The sequence below is a fragment of the Pan paniscus genome, chromosome 2, assembly GCF_029289425.2.
Source record: "Pan paniscus chromosome 2, NHGRI_mPanPan1-v2.0_pri, whole genome shotgun sequence".
In the NCBI taxonomy this organism is placed as follows: domain Eukaryota; kingdom Metazoa; phylum Chordata; class Mammalia; order Primates; family Hominidae; genus Pan; species Pan paniscus.
This window is the reverse complement of record NC_085926.1, coordinates 30745995-30767964: the sequence shown is the minus strand read 5'-3', so window position 1 is coordinate 30767964 and position 21970 is coordinate 30745995. Positions and strand designations below refer to the sequence as shown.

At 38.6% G+C, this 21970-nt stretch overlaps 1 protein-coding gene across 1 annotated transcript in view; it reads left to right on the top strand.

The window, feature by feature from the left end:
- GADL1 (glutamate decarboxylase like 1) overlaps positions 1–21970 on the top strand; it is a 168959-nt gene that overhangs the window by 116111 nt on the left and 30878 nt on the right. Inside the window, exon 14 of the mRNA XM_008951617.3 lies at positions 770–859. Coding sequence (XP_008949865.1) covers positions 770–859 — 90 coding nt within the window. The remainder of the gene's footprint in view (positions 1–769; positions 860–21970) is intronic.

Below are 21970 nucleotides of genomic sequence, written 5' to 3'. Positions count from 1 at the left end.
GGCAGGGAAGATAACTGGGTTATGATTACTTAGTTTAGATGAGTTTCTGATAGAACATAAACTGCCCACTTCAGAATCACTTGACATGCTTCATAAAATGCCAATTCTTTAGCCTTTTCTAGGATGGACTTAGATATTGGACATTTTGAACATAGGAACTCAGAATCTACATTTTTGAATAGGTCCCCTAGCTAATTCTCACTTTTACTGATATTCGAGAGCCGGGAGTCAAGGTGATGTTCTTTTTTCAAAAGCAGTATTGGCTAGGGTCATAGTAGTGCTGGTTAGTGAAGCCCAAGCATGTCATGCTGCTATCAACTCACAGGTAATCAAAGCGTTTGCATTTGCCAGGTGTAGGGGCCAACTTTGGCTGCCTTAAGAAGAATTATTGGAAGCCTATGATGGTATAGCAAATAACTTAAGGATCAGTGTTGGAGAGAGAGGATCCAGGGCATCTCTGAGCATGTATGTAAAGCAGGCACTAACTGACGATCAGAGCTGGGTTGAGTCAGCTTCAAACTTAAATGTGCAAAGATCAGGAAAAAACAGTAAAGATGAAAGAGAACCTGCTAGGTGCACGCTATGGAGTAGAAAATTTTTAAATAGGATATTATCAGAAGGCAGAAGGGATTGTTACTCTAAGATTCTGATATGTTAAGATTTTATACACATGATAACTCTTGAAGAAACTAGCTAAGTTTTAAAAGTATTTCATTGCATTCTAAGATAAATCTTAAGATAACAACTTTATATTTTTTCTAATTCTCAGCCTGAATATGCCAATATTTGCTTTTGGTACATTCCACCGAGCCTCAGAGAGATGGAAGAAGGACCCGAGTTCTGGGCAAAACTTAATTTGGTAAGTAATAAGTAAATGGTATTTTTCTTTTTGATGAAGTAGATTCAGTGTACATTATCTGTTGATCCTATAAATAATTCTGTGCTTGCTAGGCCCTCTTATCTAGAGAAGTGTCTTCCAGTTTGTTAAAAAGTAATGACAGGCCAAACAGTTGTAGGCATTGTTTACATTTAACAAATTAACATGGTTGACACACACACCCAAAACAATTAGGTTGTTTGTAAGATAGTTACAAGTTCTGGCTCACAGTGTACTTCAGGAAGTGACATCCGGTCATGGGACACAAGGTTAAAGTTGTGTGATGAATGACTATTTCAACTCTGCTACTGCATCTCTGACTGTTGTACCACCTTACTTGGAAATAATGTTAGACGTCTAAATCTGATACTTTTTGTAAGCATGAGGCCTACTGTCTTTAACAAAGGCCCTATGTCTTACACCCAAGGGGATTACATAAAAGAAAAGAGATGCTAGCAGTGGGTTTCAGCTGATCATCGAACAAAATGTGCTTGGAAGTGTCTTCACACACAGCTGTTGGGGCTGATGATACCGTGTGAGGAGAGGCCCCAGGCTCCAGGGACTGCTTGTGTCTCATCTACTCCTCGCCTAGCATGGCCCTGCCAGTTATAATCCTGCCTCTAATCCAGATTTCCAAGCACTATGGAGTCTCGTGAGTAACACTACTTGATCCCACACTCTGGATGTATGAACATAATGCATACTGAAAGTGAACCCATGGGAGTTTCACTGGGGATTATGTGGCCATGACATGTAGAGTCCAAGTTCTTATGGGCTAGCACCATTAAAAATCAGGCAATTCCCTACCTCTTGAGTGGGATCAAGTCAGCACAGCTGACTTTATGACCCTGGTTAGTAAAAGCTGACTTGCAAACCCCTCTCCTTACCCTCAGGGGGAAAACGATTTTTTTTAAAGCAATTTTTATTGTCCATAGCCTATTTTCCCCTTAGAAGACAAAAAACAAAAAACTCCCTACTCAGGTAAGCGACAAACATTTGCTGTGTCTCCACTATACTATGCACTAGAAATACAAACATCAAAAGGACATGTCTCTGCCCTTGACAAACTCAGTATTCCTAGAGACAATGAGTAAAGAGACAATCACAAGGTAACCAAGAAGTACCTGAATGGAGATTAACTGTTTGCAGTGAAAGGAGAGAGAAAGGGTATCTACCCCAATGTGTGATGCTAGAGCTGAGTTTTGAACAATAAGCAGATGTCAGTCAGGGGACAATTTTAAAGAAGCGGATTCTAGGAAGAATCACAGCATGAGAACTCAGAGGCTCAAGAGAGGAGAATGTGATTCAAAGACCACAGGGGTACAAAGCAGCAGTGATGGGAGGTGAGAAGAGTAACAGGCAGAGGGAGGGTCATGGGAGCCTTGCCTTCCACGGCAGAAAGCTTGGGATTTTTGCCCCAGTCTAACTAGAAGGAAGAGGGCAGAACATAGCCTTTAAGTCATGGTCACTGATTGCCTCACTTGGCAGCATGTCCTTTTAGCTTCAGGTCATTTTCTGTTTATTCATGGCTCAAACCTCCTAACCTGTAACATAATAGATGACCAATACAGAATACACCTCTTATCAAACCCTCTCAGGGAGCAAAGATGGGGAGAGATGGATGGTGTTATATCTGTGCCCTTATCCATTTCAGGCAGTTAGCATAGACTTTGGGGATGTCTTGTATTTTTGTCACATACAAAATAGCAAAGTGCTTAAGAATACATTTCAGATGTTAAGTAACCCATAAAGAGAAACAGGAACTGGACAATGTGAGAATTTAGTGGTGAAGTTTAGAGTAACATTTTTTCACTTTGATGGGATGTGGCTGACATTTTTTAGTAGGGTAGAGAAAGAAATTACAAGTTGAGAAAGATAGGGTCACCATTTTTCTCACTAAGCTAGAAATTGTTTAAGAAAAACAATGAAGAATGTGATATTTGTGTCTAACTCAGTACTGTTGGACTGACAGGGATTAGAATAACTAGACAGACTCATGTTTGTTTTTAGAGAAATTGAAATTGAGTATGGATATATAAGCTAATCTCAAATACAGAATATAATGCATTTTTTTTTCCAAGACGGAGTCTTGCTCTGTCGCCCAGGCTGGGGTGCAATGGCACGATCTCTGCTCACTGCAACCTCTGCCTCTCGGGTTCAAGCGATTCCCACATCCCTAGTCTCCCGAGTATCTGTGATCACAGGCACCCACCATTGTGCTTAACTGAATTTTTGTATTTTTGTCGAGATGGGGTTTCACCATGTTGGCCAGGCTTTGACCTCAGGTGATCCACCTGCCTCGGCCTCCCAAATTGTTGGGATTACAGGTGTGAGCCACCGCACCCAGCCTGTAGTGCACTTTTTATCTTAATTGGGAATTGAACAGGAATTGGGACATTCTCTTTTATCCCCAATATTTGCCAAAATGGATGATCCATACGGTAAATATCCAGTTTATTTTTTTTACTGTCAGCCATCTTGGACTCTCCATCCCTTAATTTTGGAAATGCTTTTCTGCCATTTACAACCATGGTTTCCCCTTGCCTGATCTAGTAACTTCATTTGTTATAGTTGCTACTGAATAGAAAAAATGCATGCTGCAGACAAATTATCACTGGTCCTGAGTTTCTTAATTTCCTATCATTCTCTCCCTGCAAGTCAGGAAGTGTGCATGAATTTGGCAAGGGGGAAGGGAGATTATATATCACATAGTTTGAGGTTTTATGCTTACTGTAGAATGAGAATACAAGTATATGATTTATAACCTGTAGTGTACTTACAGCACACTTGAAATTTATTTCAGGGTTTATCTTGGATAGAGAATCACAAATCAAATAAGGCTTTGCCCCTCTGATTCAGACTAATGTCAGGTTGAGCTGTCAGATTTCAGAATCACTGGTGCAATAAATCTTCCATTTGGCGGCAGAAGGGGAGAGGGATTATTTGGTAATGAATCTGGAGACTTGAAGGGTATGAGCGCATATGTATGCTTGCAAGTATGTGCACATACGTGAGACTATTTGAGAACACACTCACTCTGTGGCCTAACAATACAATGACACTCTGTGATACTGGATCCCTGAGTTCCAATGACTTCTCAAGATGCCCTCCATAAAATCCTCCTCTGACTCTCACTCATTATGATATCTTAGGTCTTCATTACTTCCCTACCTAGATTGTATTTGTCTCTTTTCTGGTCTCTTTGCCTCCTGCCATCTGCTTTTCCAGTTTATTTTCTTTACTGTCAAGCCCCTCTTTACCTCCGTCTCTGCTTCATCACGTCACTCTTCTGCTGGAAGTCTCTGACTTGCTTCCTGTTCCCTAGTCCCATATAGCAACAGTTCTCAACCCTGTCAGTCAATGACCACTATTTATAGTAAATATAATATTTAGGAGAATATACCCTTTTCTCTAAAATGAAACCAATGAAATACATGACCCCCCTATACAGTTTTGTAAAAGGCAACATAAGACTTTATATACAATATGAAAGAGAAAGTTTAAGAAAATTTTTATTATATAAATACTTGAGCATGACGGTATTGGAATACATAAGTGATAAGATTCTTGCATATACTCAGAAACACAGTGAATGTAGTCTCTTTATGAATGCAGACTATTATAAGTAGGTGATGTTAGTGATGAAAATAACAGCAACTGTGGTATTGATATACTTTTCAAAAATTATGAACTTTTGCGAATACTCTGAAGAAATCATTTTTCCCTTGCTTTACATGGTAGTAGAAAACTATTAAAAACGGCCACAAAATATTTGGCATTGGTATGTTAAACAGTTAAGGTTCTGTGCTTGAATAATTATAACCAAGCTTCCTACCTCATACATTTCTACTAGGACATTTGAAAGTTGTGTAAAACATGGGACACAGTTCAATGTCACTCAAGATTGCTCTACACAGTGCAGGGCAGCTGACACCTCTGGTTTCCACCTGCTAAATGCCAGTAGCAACCCCCTCAAAATCATGAAAATCCGAAGCATTTACCCAAATTTCCTAGGTATTCCCTAGGAATGTTGTACCATTTCCTTGAGAACCACTGTCTCACAGAATAAAATCTTACCATATCTTACCAATCGAATCTTGGAGAGTTTTGGATGCCAAAGAGACATGTCTGAGTAAATTGGGCTAGAGGAGTTAGGAAACACAATGGAAATTGGGTACTGGATATCTTTCACTAATCAAATTGACAAATCACTGTAGTTTTTAATGTTGATGTCTACTGTTGGTGAGCGTCAGATTCCTGTAAGTTATTCGTGGGTAAATTTTTTACCATTTTTCTGAAAAGCAACTTTATAAAACACATCAAATATCTTAATTTTTCTTTCAGCAATTCCTTTTCTAAAAATGTATTAAGTTATAGAAATATGGGGGAGAAGCTACTAAGACATTCATAGGCATTATTTTAAAATAGCAAATATTTCAGAAGAAACTATTCAACTATAAAGAACTGGCTAAATTTTAGTACATAACTTATAAACAGATTTGTAGTGTCCAGACAAGATTGTGTTTCAAAATAATTCATATTAAAAAGGGGTTTAAAACAGCCACTGTAGTATATTAATATCGAAATTTTATGCTTAAATATACATACTTAAATACATGTAAAATACTGTGTATGTTTTAAGGGTGCATAAGAGGTGCCAAAATATTTTTAGAGACAAAGTTGTAGGTGATTTCTTTTATATTTCTCTGCAATTTGAAAATTTTCTATAATTAAAATGAGATACCTTAGTGGAGTAATTGATCCAATGAAGCCAGATTTCCTTGAGTGCTCTATCTAGACAAAAAGTTATCCAGGTTTTAACCATGTATTCCCCCAAGGGCCAGAAAAAAATAAGCATTAATCCCAATATGGTACGTTTTTACCATTTAAAAATTATCTACGTGTATTACCTTAGAAATATAGCATGTAGATTTAACAGATTTTATAAGGATGAATTTTAAAGTTTTAAATATTAAAATGTTTTAATCTTTTCTTCTTGTACCACCCTAAGGATCATGATTATACAATAATTAGTTTGCAAACTATTTTCTCTCATGATGTGTTCCCAGGTATTGTGTCCGATATGTCATTCCTCCCCATCTCTCCCCTCCTTGCTAACACACACACAGTATCTGCATTGGTTTTAAGTTTAGACGCATTGCTAGTGGCGGTTCCTAGTGATCTTCAATAGGCTTCGGCTTCCTAAGTTTCCCTGAAAGCTTCGGGCACTGTGGTAGAATTACAATTTACTTTTGTTAAGACGGAGTCTCACTCTGTCGCCCGGGCTGGAGTGCAGTGGCACAATCTTGGCTCACTGCAACCTCCACCTCCTGGGTTCAACCGATTCTCCTGCCTCAGCCTCCCAAGTTGCTGGGATTACAGCTGCTCACCACTATGCCCTGCTAATTTTTTGTATTTTTAGTAGAGATAGGGTTTCACCATGTTGGCCAGGCTGGTCTTAAACTCCTGACCTCATGATTCACCCACCTCGGCCTCCCAAAGTGCTTGGATTAGAGAGGCATGAGCCACTGCACCCAGCCCTATACACTTTGCTTTCTGAAGTAACTTCCTGAAATAAGTTTGTATCTTTGCTTCTTCTGAAGCTGCCTTATAGTGGTCAGATATTGAGGATGAGGAAGTTGAGGATAGAATGCAAAGATAAGATGGGAAATGTTAGACCCCAGAGAATGTAATTGAAAATTCCACTAGTTTGTTTTGCCCCATCATTACTCAGTATTCTGATGCAGAAGATTTCTTTTGTCAATATTTCATAAATAAGTACATTATGCCAACACAATTTACATTCTTAAAAGTAATTAACAAGCTGTCTTTTCGTATTCATGTATGGTTATTTCAACTTTTTTTTTCCATTTGCTGACCTGCAGATTTGTGACTAATGTTAGTCATTTATAACAGGCTCCTTTCTCCTTAATAGTAGAGGAAAAATAAATCTTAAAATCTACTTGACGGGTTTGTTGTTTTATTGTGTGGTGATAAAACTTGATATTCCAGATATCTTTAGAAAGTTTAGTATTCTCCCTGGCAGGTTTCTGATTAACAGCACTTGAAGATGAGACTGCATAATCTGAGTAGGGTGATGTGCTTCCGTGGAAACCTCACAGTGAAGACATCTACACAGGCTGCTGCTTTGGATTTTAGGGAGGGCTTCAGTATCTCTTTCACTTGCCCCATTTATTTCCTGAATGTCTTTTTGCATGTCTAATATCTGGACTTAGAGCGGCTAGAAATAACAGCAATTCTGTGTATAACGTCTCCTGATCTCTTAGGGACTTGTGTGCATGTGTGTATGCATAGCTACATGTTCACGAGTTCACAACAATTGAAAGCTGTGTATTTTTCAGAATTCTGATTTTGTCATTGTCTGACATTAGTATATTCAGTCACTCATTTTTGGATTATGAACTAAAAGCACCTGTGTCTTTAAAGGTGCAGCACTTTAAAAAATGTTCAAAGATGAGGTTCTTTTTTAAACCTTATGCTACAGAATTTATATATCCTTCAAAAATCCTGTTTCCTAGTAGTTATCACTCGCTTTCAAGCTGTACTTTAAAATTTATGTTTAAAGAGTCTAATATCAAAGTGCCTTTTAAAGAAAATAGTTCTAAATGTGACTTAAGAGGCTCCCCTTACTTGGATAGTGGCTGGCATTGTAGATTTCGAGAATGCTTAATTAATGAATGTCCTGAATTTTGTAGATACCGTATGCTCTTTCCCCAAACCATTAAAACCTAAGATAAAATGTTGTTTAAAGTATTCTGTCAGGTAGAGATATTATGTACAATTTGTCATGCATTCTAATGGTTATCAGTTTTGTTCTTATGCCATTCTGCAACTAAGGGTCAAGAAGCCACTTAGGTACTTCTGATAATTATGGCCAGCTTCAGCAATCAGCTGAAGAAGCTGGAGTGTTCCTTCAGCTGAAGGGCAGGGAATACTCAGTGCTTTTCTCGCTTTTATGCTCAATCTCTTTTCTAGTTAATTGTCGTCTTTCTAAATATACTCCACTGGATTTATACAATTTCAACCAACAAAAAGTTCCAATAAAATTCTTGTTGTATGCGCATGTTTAACGGGAAGTTCATGATGAGTTTTCCTTTGTATTTAATAGCATCTTTCAATGCATAAAATTTGTTATTACTTTGCTTATTTGCTGATTAATATATTGTTTTGTGGTCTAAACGTTTTCATAGATATAAGTGTTTTGTTGATAGTAACTTGAACTCTCCAGAAAAGCCAGATAAGTACAGATGTCCTCATTATAATTTTTTTTTTCTTTCCTTGAGCTTGACAGCCTCTCGTTTCTGTTGGACTGTTCTAATTTATTGTGGCATAAGTTCTGAGTTTAGCCTATCTCTTGAAAATTAAAATAAAGAATGAAGCTGGCATTTCTGCAGGCTGAGGCTGAGCTCACGGGCCTGAGGTCAGGATGAGACCAATTCTCTCTGAGCTCATGGGCCTGAGGTTAGGATGAGACCAGTTCTCAGGAATTTTCGTGGGAGTGGCCACCCACAGCTCACAACAGTAAACACTTGTTCACTTGTGACCTACTGATCCACTGGGCACCCTCGATGACAGTCATGGGAGATGAGGCCAAGGAACACAGCTAAATCTGCATTTCATGAGCATCTATTGTTCTGCACACATACATGAGGCATGAGTATACTATTCTCTGTATGGAGTGCCACTGGCTTTCTGTGTAACATTTGCACATGAGCCAAGTTTATCATTTAAGTCTGTTTCTTTAGTGTCTGTTCGTGTAAGGTCTACGTGAAATAATTCTGAATTCCCAAATATATCAGGGTGAACATCGAGGAAAGGCAGAAGCTTAATTAATGCTTATACCACTTACCACTGTGTCTCTGATTTTATTTGGTTTACTCAGTCGAGTTGCAAACCCAAGTACATATAGAAGCTAGACAAGTAGCATAAATGAGAGGAGCCTGAGCATAACATAGTAGGGAGTGATGGGGACTGTGATACACTGAAGTATATTGGTCCCAGCTAAAGGGAACAACCTCTACTCAGCTCCTAATCATGACTGCCATGCAGGAATGCAGGCCAGGGTTGCCGGGTCTTATTTTTAAGAGAAGCTAGATAATACACAGATGCTTACGTGAACCCTTTGTTTTTAATGTTTTCAATATTCGTAAGTGATTTAGAAATGTGTAATATACATTTGCCAGTGGGATCTGGCCTTCAGGCTTTTAGCTTGCAATTCTTACCTAAATTCGTCAGTCCTTGATTACCTGTGTGTCACTGGAAGCTCCTTGAGATGAGAGTTTTGTCCTTTCATCTTTGCTCCTCCATGGCAGCAGTTCTGGGATTGGCCCACTATCGACTGAGGGATGCTTGAGCTCTGTCATCTACCAGAAGATGACTGTCTCATACTGTCAGACCTGTCAAGTGGGTGTTTTAAGGACGATAACCTCGTAGCAAATGTGGCAACACAGTTTAGACATATGGGTGTGGGTGCATTTTGATCTTGTGTTTTCTCCTTTCTGGATTCCTAGAACTAGATGGGGCCTCTGGGCTTCAATGCCTCTCCTGAGGTTCGTGTGTTCTGAAGATGTCTATCTTCCTAGATGTTCTTGTAGCCTAAGCTGGCCCATGATTAGACCATAGAGGAGACAAAGAGGCAGGCACAGGGGGAAGCAGGAGGAATTTCCCTCAAGCCAGAGGAGGGTGCAGGAGACAATTTCTACAGATAGGTTACGCAAAGCAGGGAAGCTGAGGATGATCCCTAAGGAGGTATCTGGGTGTGTGCGCGTGTGTGCGTTCCAGACATTGGAACTTCTGCCCCTATCCTAACAGATAAGGATACAGCACTGTCACCATGTACCAAGATATCGTGTTGGTTCAGGTCATAAGTATTTCACTAGTCACTGGATGGACCAATGACCTAAATATGAGCACTGAATAAGATCCTCATTATCTCTACAGAATGCTTTGGGGTTGTGGGAGCTGTAATAACGACTGAGTGACTTTCAGCCTTGCCTAGGATGGTGGCTTGCAGTTGAATTTAATTTTATTTAGAGAAAATAAAGTACAGTACTGTGACATTTCTTGCACACTTGAGTTTATGGAGCAAAAATCCATACCCACAACACAACCATTAAGGAAATTGCTCTGGACTTGATGCAGTATTTGTTGTTGCAAAAACAAAGAATGGACCCCTGGACTGAAAGGAAAAGACTTTTTCCATGGTCTCTTCAAAGTCCTTTTGCCAGTGCCCAGCCTGCCCCCTGGTGGCACTTTTGCTCACGTTTTCGTTCACAGCTGGAAAATGACACACTAAATACGGAGTGAACAAATGCTGTGAAAATGTTATAGAATTACAGCATCACAGGTGTCAGGGTATCCGGTTCTGCCAGACCAAGAAAGACTCGCCTAAGTCAAATTCTCAGAGGATCAAATTGTTCCTTCTCTTCACTTCAAATGTTTCATCTTTATCTCAGAGGAAGTCACATCTCGTCTCCAAAGCAAACTTTTCCACGTTTGCCTTTGAGGCTTGTGCCTCAGAGGTCTTTGCACCTCCAGTCTCGCCACTCTCTTCCTTCTCCTCTCCTCCCTCCCCCCCCCTCCTTTCTTCTCTCTCCCCTTCTCTCCTTCTCAAAATTTCATTCTTATTTCCTCTAATATTTATCAATTGAGGGGGAACAAGATATGTCCAAGGCTTCAATGAAATTAAGGAAAAATTGTCATTTATGTTGTTTTCCTCTCAGGCTACTTCACTGTCTCTTTCCTCATCCCTTTGGACCAAACTCCTGAAAATAAAAATCTTCAAATGGCTTGCCCTCTATAACAAGTAGTCCCTTCTCAATTTATAAAACCATTCTCAATTTGGGGCATTTAGGTTTCCAGGGTTTTGCTATTGTAAACAATAACAGATGAACATCTTTTGCTCACATCTGCTTTTGCTATTATTTCCAGAAGATAAAGTGCTCAAAATGTAATTGCTGACTATGAAAAAACTCATGCAGCTTTGAGCCTGATTAGCTTTGTATTACTAATTTTTAAGAAGTCTGTATACATTTACAATGCCAACAGTAAGGAATGAGTACACAAGGTTCAATCTAACTCTGACAATATTGGGTGTTATAAGGATAAGGGGGGGTTATGGGGAGTTATTTAGAAGGTAAAAAATCCTATCAAGTTTATTTTGCACATATATATTTATTAATTGTTGGTAGGCTGAATAATCTGATTGTCAGTATTCATTTTTTCATATTTTAAGTATATTTTGAGATCTGATGTTTTTCCTTATAAATTTGAATAAGGGTAACATGGTTTGGGTTTTAAAGCTGTCTTTGTAGCATGGAATGCAAATATGGCCTTCAGTAATAATGTCCTTTGTATTTAGTCTTGTTTTCATCGTACAGAAGTTTTAAATTTTTTATGTATTCAAATCTGTCAATCTTTTCCTTCATAATTTATTCCACTGCTTCAAAGCTGAAGTTACTGTTTTCTCATAAACCTGATATTCTATTCCATCTCCTGCTGGCTTTACTGTCATTCAATTTTTTGTATTTAAATCCTTAATCCATGTAGAGGTTATTTTAGTGTATCATGCAAAGTATGAATCTAACCTGATCATTTCCTCAAAGTATTATCAAGTTTTTCTAATTAATTCCTCCTAACACTGTATTATGGGGTCTTATGTGTTACAATTTTAAAAACTATTTCAGTTTTCCAATATGTTCTATTGATCTGCGTTTCTGGTTTTGTGCCAAGAACCAAAGGATTTAAATGGCTTTCCTTTACGATAGGTTCTCAAATCTGCTAAAACTCTATCCTCCTGGATCCTTTGTAAAATAGCATTCTTTAATATTTTTCGTTTTTATGTGTGTTTTAGAACCCTTTAAGTTAAAAAGGGCATCTTTTAAATATTCTTATTGAAGATTAAATCACTGATTCTGAAGTAAATAATGCCTCTGCCACTCACTGGCTGCGTGACCATGAACAAGTTACTGAAACTTGCTTTCCTTTCATTTTTTCCATCAATAACAGGAGAATATTTAAAAACTACCTACACCTCACAGAACTTTGATGGGGATTGACTGGTATAATGCTTTAATACTGTAAAGTGCTTAGAATAGTGCCTGGCACAGAGTAAATGCTTGATAAACATTAGCTTTCATTATTATTCATCCTGTTACCTCATATTTGAAGGACTATATGAGCCCCAGATAACTTCTCCATGCCTTTTTGTTTGCTTAACAAAATACCTTAACACTATCACAATAATAGACTTCCTAAAGTCCAACTCTCAATATGTCACTGTTTCCCCTTGTCCCATAGGAAAGTCTATGATCATTCAGGGACTACAGTGATCTGATTTACTCAACCTTCTTACCTTGTCCTCTGGTAATCCTATTTATGTCCCCTGCAGTCTAGCTGACTGAGCCACCTGCTCTCTCCTGTCTTTACTTGGAAAGCCAGCCTATCACTGTCATCAAAAACACACTGGCTTGGCAGTCAGAAAAACCTGGATGAAAGTTCTGGCTTCATCTTTGTGGTGTGCCTTTTGGTACAGTACATTACCACTCCATACCTGTTTCCTCATTAAGAGAAAAAAATCACAGTAATGATGTGTTATGGATTTTCAGGGACTAAATAGGATAGTACATGTAAACCGCTTCACATAGTGCTAAGTAGGACAGGCTACATAATTTGCAGAGCCTGATGTGAAGTAAATGTGGGGTTCCTTTTCCAGAAACTACTAAAAATTTCAAGATGGCCACAGTAGAGCATTACCAAGCATGGGGCCCCTTGTCAGCTCAGGAGCTTGTGTGACTGTGCTGGTTGCACATCTTCAAGACATCCCTGATGCTCAGGGTTAATGAGAGTGAATTTAGCATTCCTACCTCCTAGTATTTTCTCTCTGCTTTCATCCCTGATGCCTTGTGCCTATGTTCTACCACCTCTTCATTCTTGGTGCCCCATGTTCAATTTCCTCCTGGAGGCCTCAGATATATACTTGTTTCTTCCTCTGAATGGGGAATGATGCAATCTTTTGTAAGCCATTTTTATAGCTTTTAACCAGTATCATTTAACCAATAGTCAATTTTTATGTCTGACTCCAGTTTAAAATTAGAAAGTCAGCCTCTCAGCTTTCCCAAGACTTATTTCCTGGCACCTGAGCATGAGTACCCCTTTTCATATACTCTTATGACACATTTTCTTCCCGTCTTGCCAGTTATGATAATAAAGCAATATTTGGGAGGGGAGTTGGAAAAGATTATGTCAAGCTAGAGGCGAGAGAAACAGACAAATTACGCAATGCATAGGAGAAAATGGCTGATGAATTTTAAGCATAGGGATGATGCATTACAATTCCCCTATGATACAGTAGATTGCAGGGGAGATGAAGGTGCAATGTGTCACATTAGGGTCATATTTGAGTTTCAACCCTTCCAAGCCTGGCTAGTACAAAAACTCATGCAAAATAAAAATGTGGGGCTCCTTGTTTCAAAATTACCCAGAGTTTTAAGATGCTGACAGCTGAGCATTAAACCAAGCATGCCCTTCTGAGGGCAGGGCCTTGTTCAGCTGCACAGGTTGCACACCCATGAAGCAAGCCCTGGTACTGAATGTTTAATAATGGGGTTGATTGTCCTTGTATGTTTTCACAATGTTATCACATAGTAGATGCATAAAAAATAGTTTATTGATTCATTCAGCAAAATAAAGCATGAACTTCATTTGGGCAATTTATATGCTTATTGTGGCTTCCTGAAGACATCATGGTTCGTTCTTTGTCCATTATCCCACCTGTAGTTTTACAGAATATGACTACTCACCCTGAAAGTGTCATTGAGTTGGTCTGCAGTAAAAACCTAGGATCATCTTTTTATCTGGCTTTTGATGTGCAGGAAGAGCCGAGAGCCACCACTTCTTATGAATGGTGATCCGTGTGGGGAATTCGGGATAAGGACAGCTTAATAAGGAAGACATGTTAGGGCAGATGAACATTTTGATGGCTCTTCTAATGTTGCCTTTGAGGGAACTACCTCCTCTGTCTTGCGTAAATCTAGCAGTGTTGTAAGTTGCTATTTAGTTTTTGTTCTGCTGGTCAAATCATCAGTTCGGAAGGAAAAAAATTTGCAGTTGTGACTACAGATGGTTAAGCCTCCATTGTCAAACTTTTCCTGCAATCTGTCCTTGGATTATGCTGTTTCTTATGAAAATGTCCCCCCTCTTCGCAGGATGTTCTAGAAATGGTAGTGCCTCACTGTTTCAGGGGTAGGTAGGGATAATTCAAATGTTGGCAGTACCACAGCAGAGCTTGCTTTAGTCAACTGTAATATCACTTGCCTAATTCCGAATGGAGATTGTCAGTACAACCTGGGGTGAGCTGACACTGAAGTATACCGAGGTGGACTAGAATACTGTGGCAGTTTAGTTTGGTACTAATCATGTCTATCATGTGGGTTAACAATTCTTAAGTGTAAGATGATCAGAGAATTCACATGGGAACTTGCCTACTCAAACAATATGTTGAGCATCTATTGTGTTCCACTGTTCTTGGTGCTTGGGACATATGCTTCTCGAGTGATTTCTCTAATAAAATGCTCAGCAAGCGGCTTAGAAAAATAACAAGGGACCGAGTAGTACGAAAGAGTTGGAAAGAAAATGTAACTACACTTGGCTCTACTTCCATTTTTACAGGAAAAGCTCAGTTTGATTCAGTTTATAATGCACTGGAGTCTTGTAGTTTTGCTTTTCTTATGAGTTACATAACTCAAGAGAATTATGTTTCAAGTGTAATCTAACAAGTTTTGCAGGGTTTCTCTTAGTCTATACACCAGAATCTATCAGATCACGTCTTAGAAATTAGTTTCTACTGTGTATCTTCTTACAATTTGAGTAGGGAAAATGACTCGGATCTAAAAATCTCTTAACTATTAAGTAACTGAGGACATGAAGGAAAATTCTCTTAAGAACTAAGTTTTGAAAAACTTTAAATATAAAATCACTTCAGTGAAGTGTTAATATATTTAATAAACATAAGCATATATAATGTACATTTGCATTTTTATGAATGTTAAAACTTTCTATGCTATTCTGACCAAATTACGGAGTATTTTAAATCCTGTATCCTCAATTTAGAGATTTGAGGTTTGTTTAGTAGAAATATTTTAAGTATTTTATTCTTTGTTAAGAAAAAAGTCAATGGGAAGATTTTTTCCTTTTTATTATCAAGGAAATTTATAAAATCATTTTTCAAATATGGATAACCAAATTATATCATTTTAAGGTGATATTTTCTGATATCTTCACATTTAGAATTTTCTGGTCAAAAGCTGACTAAGGATTATGTTATCTACATCTCTATAGATGGAGAGATAGATATATAAAGATATGGTCTTTAAGACTTACAATGCTTAGACCTAAGGATTTTTCAACTTTACAATGTGAGAAACTGTTGCAATTTTGATGTAACGTATGGTATTCAATAAATTCTGAGATATGCAACACTATTATAAAATGGGCAAAATCATCTAACAGGAAGCCTAACTATAGTCTAAGTCTGAGCATATTTAAGGTAGATTTGGCTAAGCGGTGATATTTGGTAGGTTAGGTGTAATAAATACAGTTTTGACTTACAATATTCCCCCCTACCCCCCCGAGACGGAGTCTTGCTCTGTCGCCCAGGCTGGAGTGCGGTGGCATGATCTCGGTTCACTGCAAGCTCCACCTCCCGGGTTCATGCCATTCTCCTGCCTCATCCTCCCAAGTAGCTGGGACTACAGGCGCCGGCCACTATACTTGGCTAATTTTTTGTGTTATTTTTAGTAGCGACGGGGGGTTTCACCATGTTAGCCAGGATGGTCTCAATCTCCTGACCTTGTGATCCACCAGCCTCGGACTCCCAAAATGCTGGGATTACAGGCGTGAGCCACTGTTCCTGGCCAATACTTTCAATTTATGATGGGATCATGGGTATGTAACCCCATTGTAAGCTGAGGAGTATGTATATGTATAAATACACATACAGAGTTCTACTTTTGACAGATGACTGTACCTATTTATGGTGCTAGATTTTTAATTGTCAACCTAAAATGATATCAGTATATGGAAGAGATAACTGCACTCCTATGTTTGTTGTAGCACACTGTTTACAATAGCTAAGATTTGGGAGCAACCTAAGTGTCCATCTACAGATAAAGTATGGTACATATACACAATGGAATACTAGTCAACCATAAGAATGAGATCCAGTCATTTGAAACATGGATGAACTGGAGATTGTAATGTTAAGTGAAATAAGCAAGGAAAAAGACTAACATCACATGTTTTCAGTTATCTGTGGGATCTAAAAATCAAAAACAATTGAGACTAGAAAGATAGTTACCAGAGAGTGGGAAGGGTAGTGGGGGTCTGGGAGTTGGGCATGGTTAATGGATCCAAAATAAAAAGAATGAAGAAGACCTCGTATTATGACTGCACAATAGACTGACTATTCAATAACTACATTTTTAAATAACTTAAGAAGTGTGGTTGGGACATTTGCAACTCAATAGATAAATGCTTGAGGGAATGTATACCTCATTTTTCATGATGTGCTTATTTCACAGTGCATGCCTGTATCAAAACATCTCATGTACCCCCAGAATTATACACACCTAACTATGGTGCCCACGAAAGTTAAGTTTATTATAAAAATGTTAAGTTTCTAATCTGACTTTGAAGTTGTTTGTTGAAGTACATGAGTTCAGATATGCTTTGTGTATTTTTTCATGCTGTGACAATTCAAAAATCGCATGAAAACTTTAGTCTTCGAAGGGTAGAAAAGGAAGCCTTTTAAAGCATATGTCCTCACTTCTCTTTTCTCACCTAGATTACTGCCATGAACCTTCTCAACATAATTCAGTTACTCCCAGCATCGTCACTACCCCAAGCCCCTCTTCTCTTCACTGTTAGAGGCCTTGCATAAACAGCCATTGACTCCTTCAATTCCACTATGTAAAGACTTTCCTGCTGCCTTCTCTATAAAACATGGGTTCCTAAACAGGGCAGTCAAGACATTTGGTGATGTAGACTTTGTCTCCTGCATCCAGACCTCTCACCTACCCAGGTCACATTGCAAGACCTGTACTCACTGTCTCGGCTCTTTTGTGCCTTAGTTTCAGATACTCTATTAGATTCTCACTCCTCCCATGGCCCCAGATATTATATACATATAATACATATACACATGCATATAAACTTCATATTATATATCCTGTGAAATGCAGCATTTTTATGTGTTGTGCTGTTTCAAGATTGCCATTCAAAATATTGACCATAGGTTTGAATCTAATTGGTAGAGCTACTATGTGGAGGGGATGCTCTAGTGATAAGGTAGAAAAAGTATTCCAGATTTTTTACTTACTGGTCTAATGATGTTACTTTCTACTCCCCTCACAAATGGATATGTCTAAAAAAATCATTCCTTTTTTAAAAAGTTACTACAGACTGCTGAGGATTGATAGTTTCAATTGGATAAAGTTTGGTTTAGACTCAGACTTCCTGGACACAGAACAAAGGTCAGCTTCAGATTCAGGGAAGGAAGCTTACCCAATAATCCTTTGCACTAAAAATTTGGCTAGTATAGGAGCTAAAATATACCATGCAGTAAAAATAAAAACATATCTATCCCCCAGGTTCTGTAGTTAATTGACTGCGAAAATTTGTGTGCGCCACCGACACTGGGTGCCTGGAAGAAGACTTGGCTACTTGTTTTGTCAATAAGTCCCACATATATTTGGTTAACTTAAGTTTGTGTCTAGAATTCACCAATATTGAGTCAATTTTAGCTTAGCTTGTTGGGGAGCTCTGAGAGGCTCTAGCTGTCTTCTCCCTGGAGACTCAGAATTCTCATTGCTATCCACGATAGAACATCTCTCAATGTATAATGTGATAGAAATATAGCCTGATTTAGAGGAAAGCTGGAATTTTATTAAAGTAAATAAATCATACAATATAAAGATTTACGTCCAGGGTCTCTTCAGAGATCCTTCATTAAATGCCTATATGAAACCCGATAGCTTTTTTCCATTCAAAGTATACTAGTTGCAAAATGTTTTGTGGGTTGTGTTCTGCATGGTAAATTTTAATCCTTGTTTTGCCAGTCTAGGTAAATATAATATTTTTTATTAGCCATTGATTTTTTAGAACAGCACAGGACATCAGCCTTTAATTTTCTAGTTGAAGCAGGAATGGCCAGTTTCCCTATGTCCTTTCCTTTCTACCAAATGACTGCCTGACATCTTTATCAGTATATTTGAGGCTCCACAGGCTGCCCATCATCACCCTGCCCCCACCTGAAGAAAAACATGTGGAGAAGTCCCAAGATTAGAGAATCAATTCAGGGCCAAGTCACATAACCAAAACCACTCATTGCTTTACAAGGATGATTTCAAATAGTATTCCTTCAAATTAGAAGCTTCACTAGCCTAAATCCTTTGGAATGTTTGTCAGAGCACTTAAGATACGTAGTAATTATTAAATTTGGAGTCTGGTATGGTGAGAGGAAGATAACAGATTTTGTGTATAGATGGCCTGGAAGATGGTAAGAGAAAGAGGAAACAGAAGAGTAAGTTAAGGAAATATTGCTGGATGTGGTTTGGAGAGTTTTATGTAAGACGTTAGGAGGAATGCCAGCTAGACAGTCTGTTGGTAGCTAGAAGTTGGTGGCTATGACTTAAAAAGTTCAGGGTTGGACAGAATTTAGGAGTTTCACAGGGTGATACAAGTCCCTGAAAATGATATTTAAAAGAGACTAAAGCTTAAGAGAAGCAAAAATTGAGGAACATCTATTGATAAGGCACAAAGAGATGTAAGGTCAAGCCAGCAAGTAACTGGGGTATGAGTAATATATATTGCTATGGAAACGAAGGAGATGAACCTCGAGGAAGATGATTGTGCAGGAAAGAAGTGTCCTACAGGGAAGCATTAAACTTCATACCAGGGTATGCCTTCTCTTTCTGGTACATCCAAGTTTTCTTTGAAAGAATTCTCTAGAAACATGACTTGACAATACCGTGAAACAATCACAAAACTTTAGTGATATGAGACAATAAGCATTTATCACTCATGAATCTGCAGGTAAAAAGGAGATATTAGGTAGCTAATTTAGGCTGGACTTGGCTGGCAGTGGCTGTGGCTCCGTGAATCTTTCTTCAACTGGACTGTCTGAGGCATGTTCTTATGAGAGTAACAGAGGCATAGAGCACAAGTCCAGCTGCATAAGAGCATTTTGTGAGTCTGTTATATCTGGCGACATTAGCTTGGCCATAGTGAATCTCATAACTAAGCCCAACCTTAAAAGATATTGGAGACTATACTCTACTGCAGTTAGCCAAATCCAGCCATATGCACAAATCCAATGTCAGTCGAGCAGGGAAATGTTACTTCTAAGGAAGTGTAGTGAGGATACATATGCGTATTTCTGAAGAACCTAATCTACCACAAAGATGGTCACTTTTAAAACAGGTTTAGGCATAGTTCAGCAATGTACAGAATGTGGAATAAAACCCAGTGACAATTCAAAATTAGGCATTAGCTTACCACAGTGTTACTGTGGGAACGTGTCTCAGTTCAATTCAGCAAATGCTTTGTGCCAAGCACTATGGGAAATATCAAAGGTGAAGATGACATAGCATCTTCCATCAAGCTTTCAACTTGAGGAAAAGATAAATGTTTCTAAGTTACTGTAATAAAATGTCCAGTGTAACAATTATGAGCAGGAACAAGTACTGGAGGTACAGAAAGAAGGGCAAGAGCTCCTCTTAGCTATTGTTTAGAAATCAAGTGCAGGGAGTAGGATATACTCTCGCTAATTTTGGAAGAAAAAGATTTATAGAGAATTAAAGATTTACATAATCATTGGGAGAGCTAAAGAGACAGATGTCTAAGTCCTACCCTAGAACTGGGCTGCCCAGGGAGCTGCTGCTTCTGCTCCAATCTGCAGTGGCCTGTCGAATTGTGAATTTGCCTTAAGAGATGCCAGCACGAAATCCAACCCAGCTCCATTGTGATCTGCACTGGAAAAAACGGATTTTTAATCATTATGACTCTTCTCCCACCTAACTCAAGTTTGAAATTATGGCTTATGTGCAGGTTCGTCTGGCTGGCTCACTTTAAATTACATCAGACTAACTGCAATAGAGTTTTGGAAATGTGTAAGCCTCTGCAATATAGGAAGGGACTTTAGAAGGAGATCAAATAAATGTTGACTCAATCCCCTATATATTCCACTGGAAGCTCAGGGGAGACTATCAAAAGGGCGACACTTGTACCAGCTTTTACAAAGTGCTGCCTAATGGCAAGGATGGCATAGGATTCTGTTTATGAAAGTACTTCATTATGAGGCAATAAATAAATACTTGCTTTATGGAAATACAATGGAGTCCTCTTGAATGGAGTCACCATGAAAACCTTTATCTCAGTGATAAGAATCCAGGAATAGTTTTTACTCTCTTCTTCCACCAAGTTGATATATTCGTAGAAGGTCCACATTTAGAGATTTAAGCATTTACCATGTTATATCTTATACTGTGCTAAGCCCATTACACATATGATCTCATTTAAGTCCTCAACTACCCTCTATGAAGTAGATTGAGTAACTGACAAAAAAAATGAGATGGTAACTAACAGAGCCAATCTGATTCTAAAGTTCTCAAGCACAATCATTGTGTTTCTTCCTGAGGAGAGGGGAAGACAGGAAAAAGATAAAAGGCAATACGGAGCAAAGTGCAGGAAATGGAGATCTGACGGAAGGAAGAGCTGGAGGGAGGCTGCAAAGAATAGCCCAGAGAAAACTCATCAGCTAAGGAGGGGCTCCTTCAGAGAGTGGAGTGCTCCACCAAGCTGTCAAAGTTTTTCACTAAGAATACATACTTGACTCACGCAACTGTGTATGTGATAGTACTTGGCAGATAGGAATGTGTAGTACAAAGGCAAGGAATGTTGAGTAAAGCCAAGGCATGATGTTTGGATGGTTGGAGAGAGTAGTTTGGTATCATCCAGATTTTTGGTATCATCCAGATTTGGATTTGCTCTTGGCTGTGCAGGAAACAAAGCTATCAAACTTTTGGGGCAAGCTACTGCATCTTGAGAAGTTTCGTCTATAAAATTAGTTTAATACCTAACTCATGGAATTGAGAAAAATTTGGATTAATGAAAAACACCATGGTACTCAGCACATGATAACATGCTCAATAAGTGTTATCTGCATTTATTGGTACTGGGTAACTGACCTTTCCATCTTAAGCTCAGATATTCCTTTTGATTTTGCTGAACTGCTGATTATCTGAGCAGCTTTGCTATTAGCGTATTCTGGTAAGAGAAGAGGGACGTCTTGGGATCCAGAAGATACGGACTAAGGAACCGTTTAAACAGGGGAGGGACTACATTTGTAGGAGTTGTAGAACTCCTTCAAATTCTTGTGATTTTGTGAATCTGATCTAATCACAAGAACTATTTCGATGAGTGGAATTTAGGTCCTTCTGTGTTTACTCATTTTCTGTGGGAGGGGTTATGTGCCCTAGAAAATAAACGGCAAACTTAAAGCAGAAATCCACTAATCCATGGGCCTGTAATTATCCTCAATATTTACTGATGGCATTACATTAAGCTTTAGGCTGTACACAGCCAGAGTTCTGTGAGCAAGGATATACACTTGCTCATAAAGAGAGACTAACTGGTTTCCCTTTCATGTCTTTAATTCCCTTTTCACTTTCCATGCGAATTGTCCTAAGCATTTACACTTTTTATAGGCTTCTGATGATCTAGCCTCTGATCTATTCACTTTCCCACTTTTGCTAACTAATCCCTTCCTGCCTTTCTGTATCAGCTGATTTTTAAATGTCAGGCTGGGTAGGTTGATTTCAGAGGCTATATTTAAAAGGAGATTTGAGTATTTGACTCTTGATTGAGACAGCATACTTAGATATTTGATGAAGGTCCAGGAGGCCATTTCTTTTTCAATCACATTTTGGAAGCAGAGGTATAGTGGTTCACATGGCACTCAATTAAGAGCAGTCTTTCTACTGAGAGCAGAAGTTCTCAGCCCTAGTCTCGAGGTGA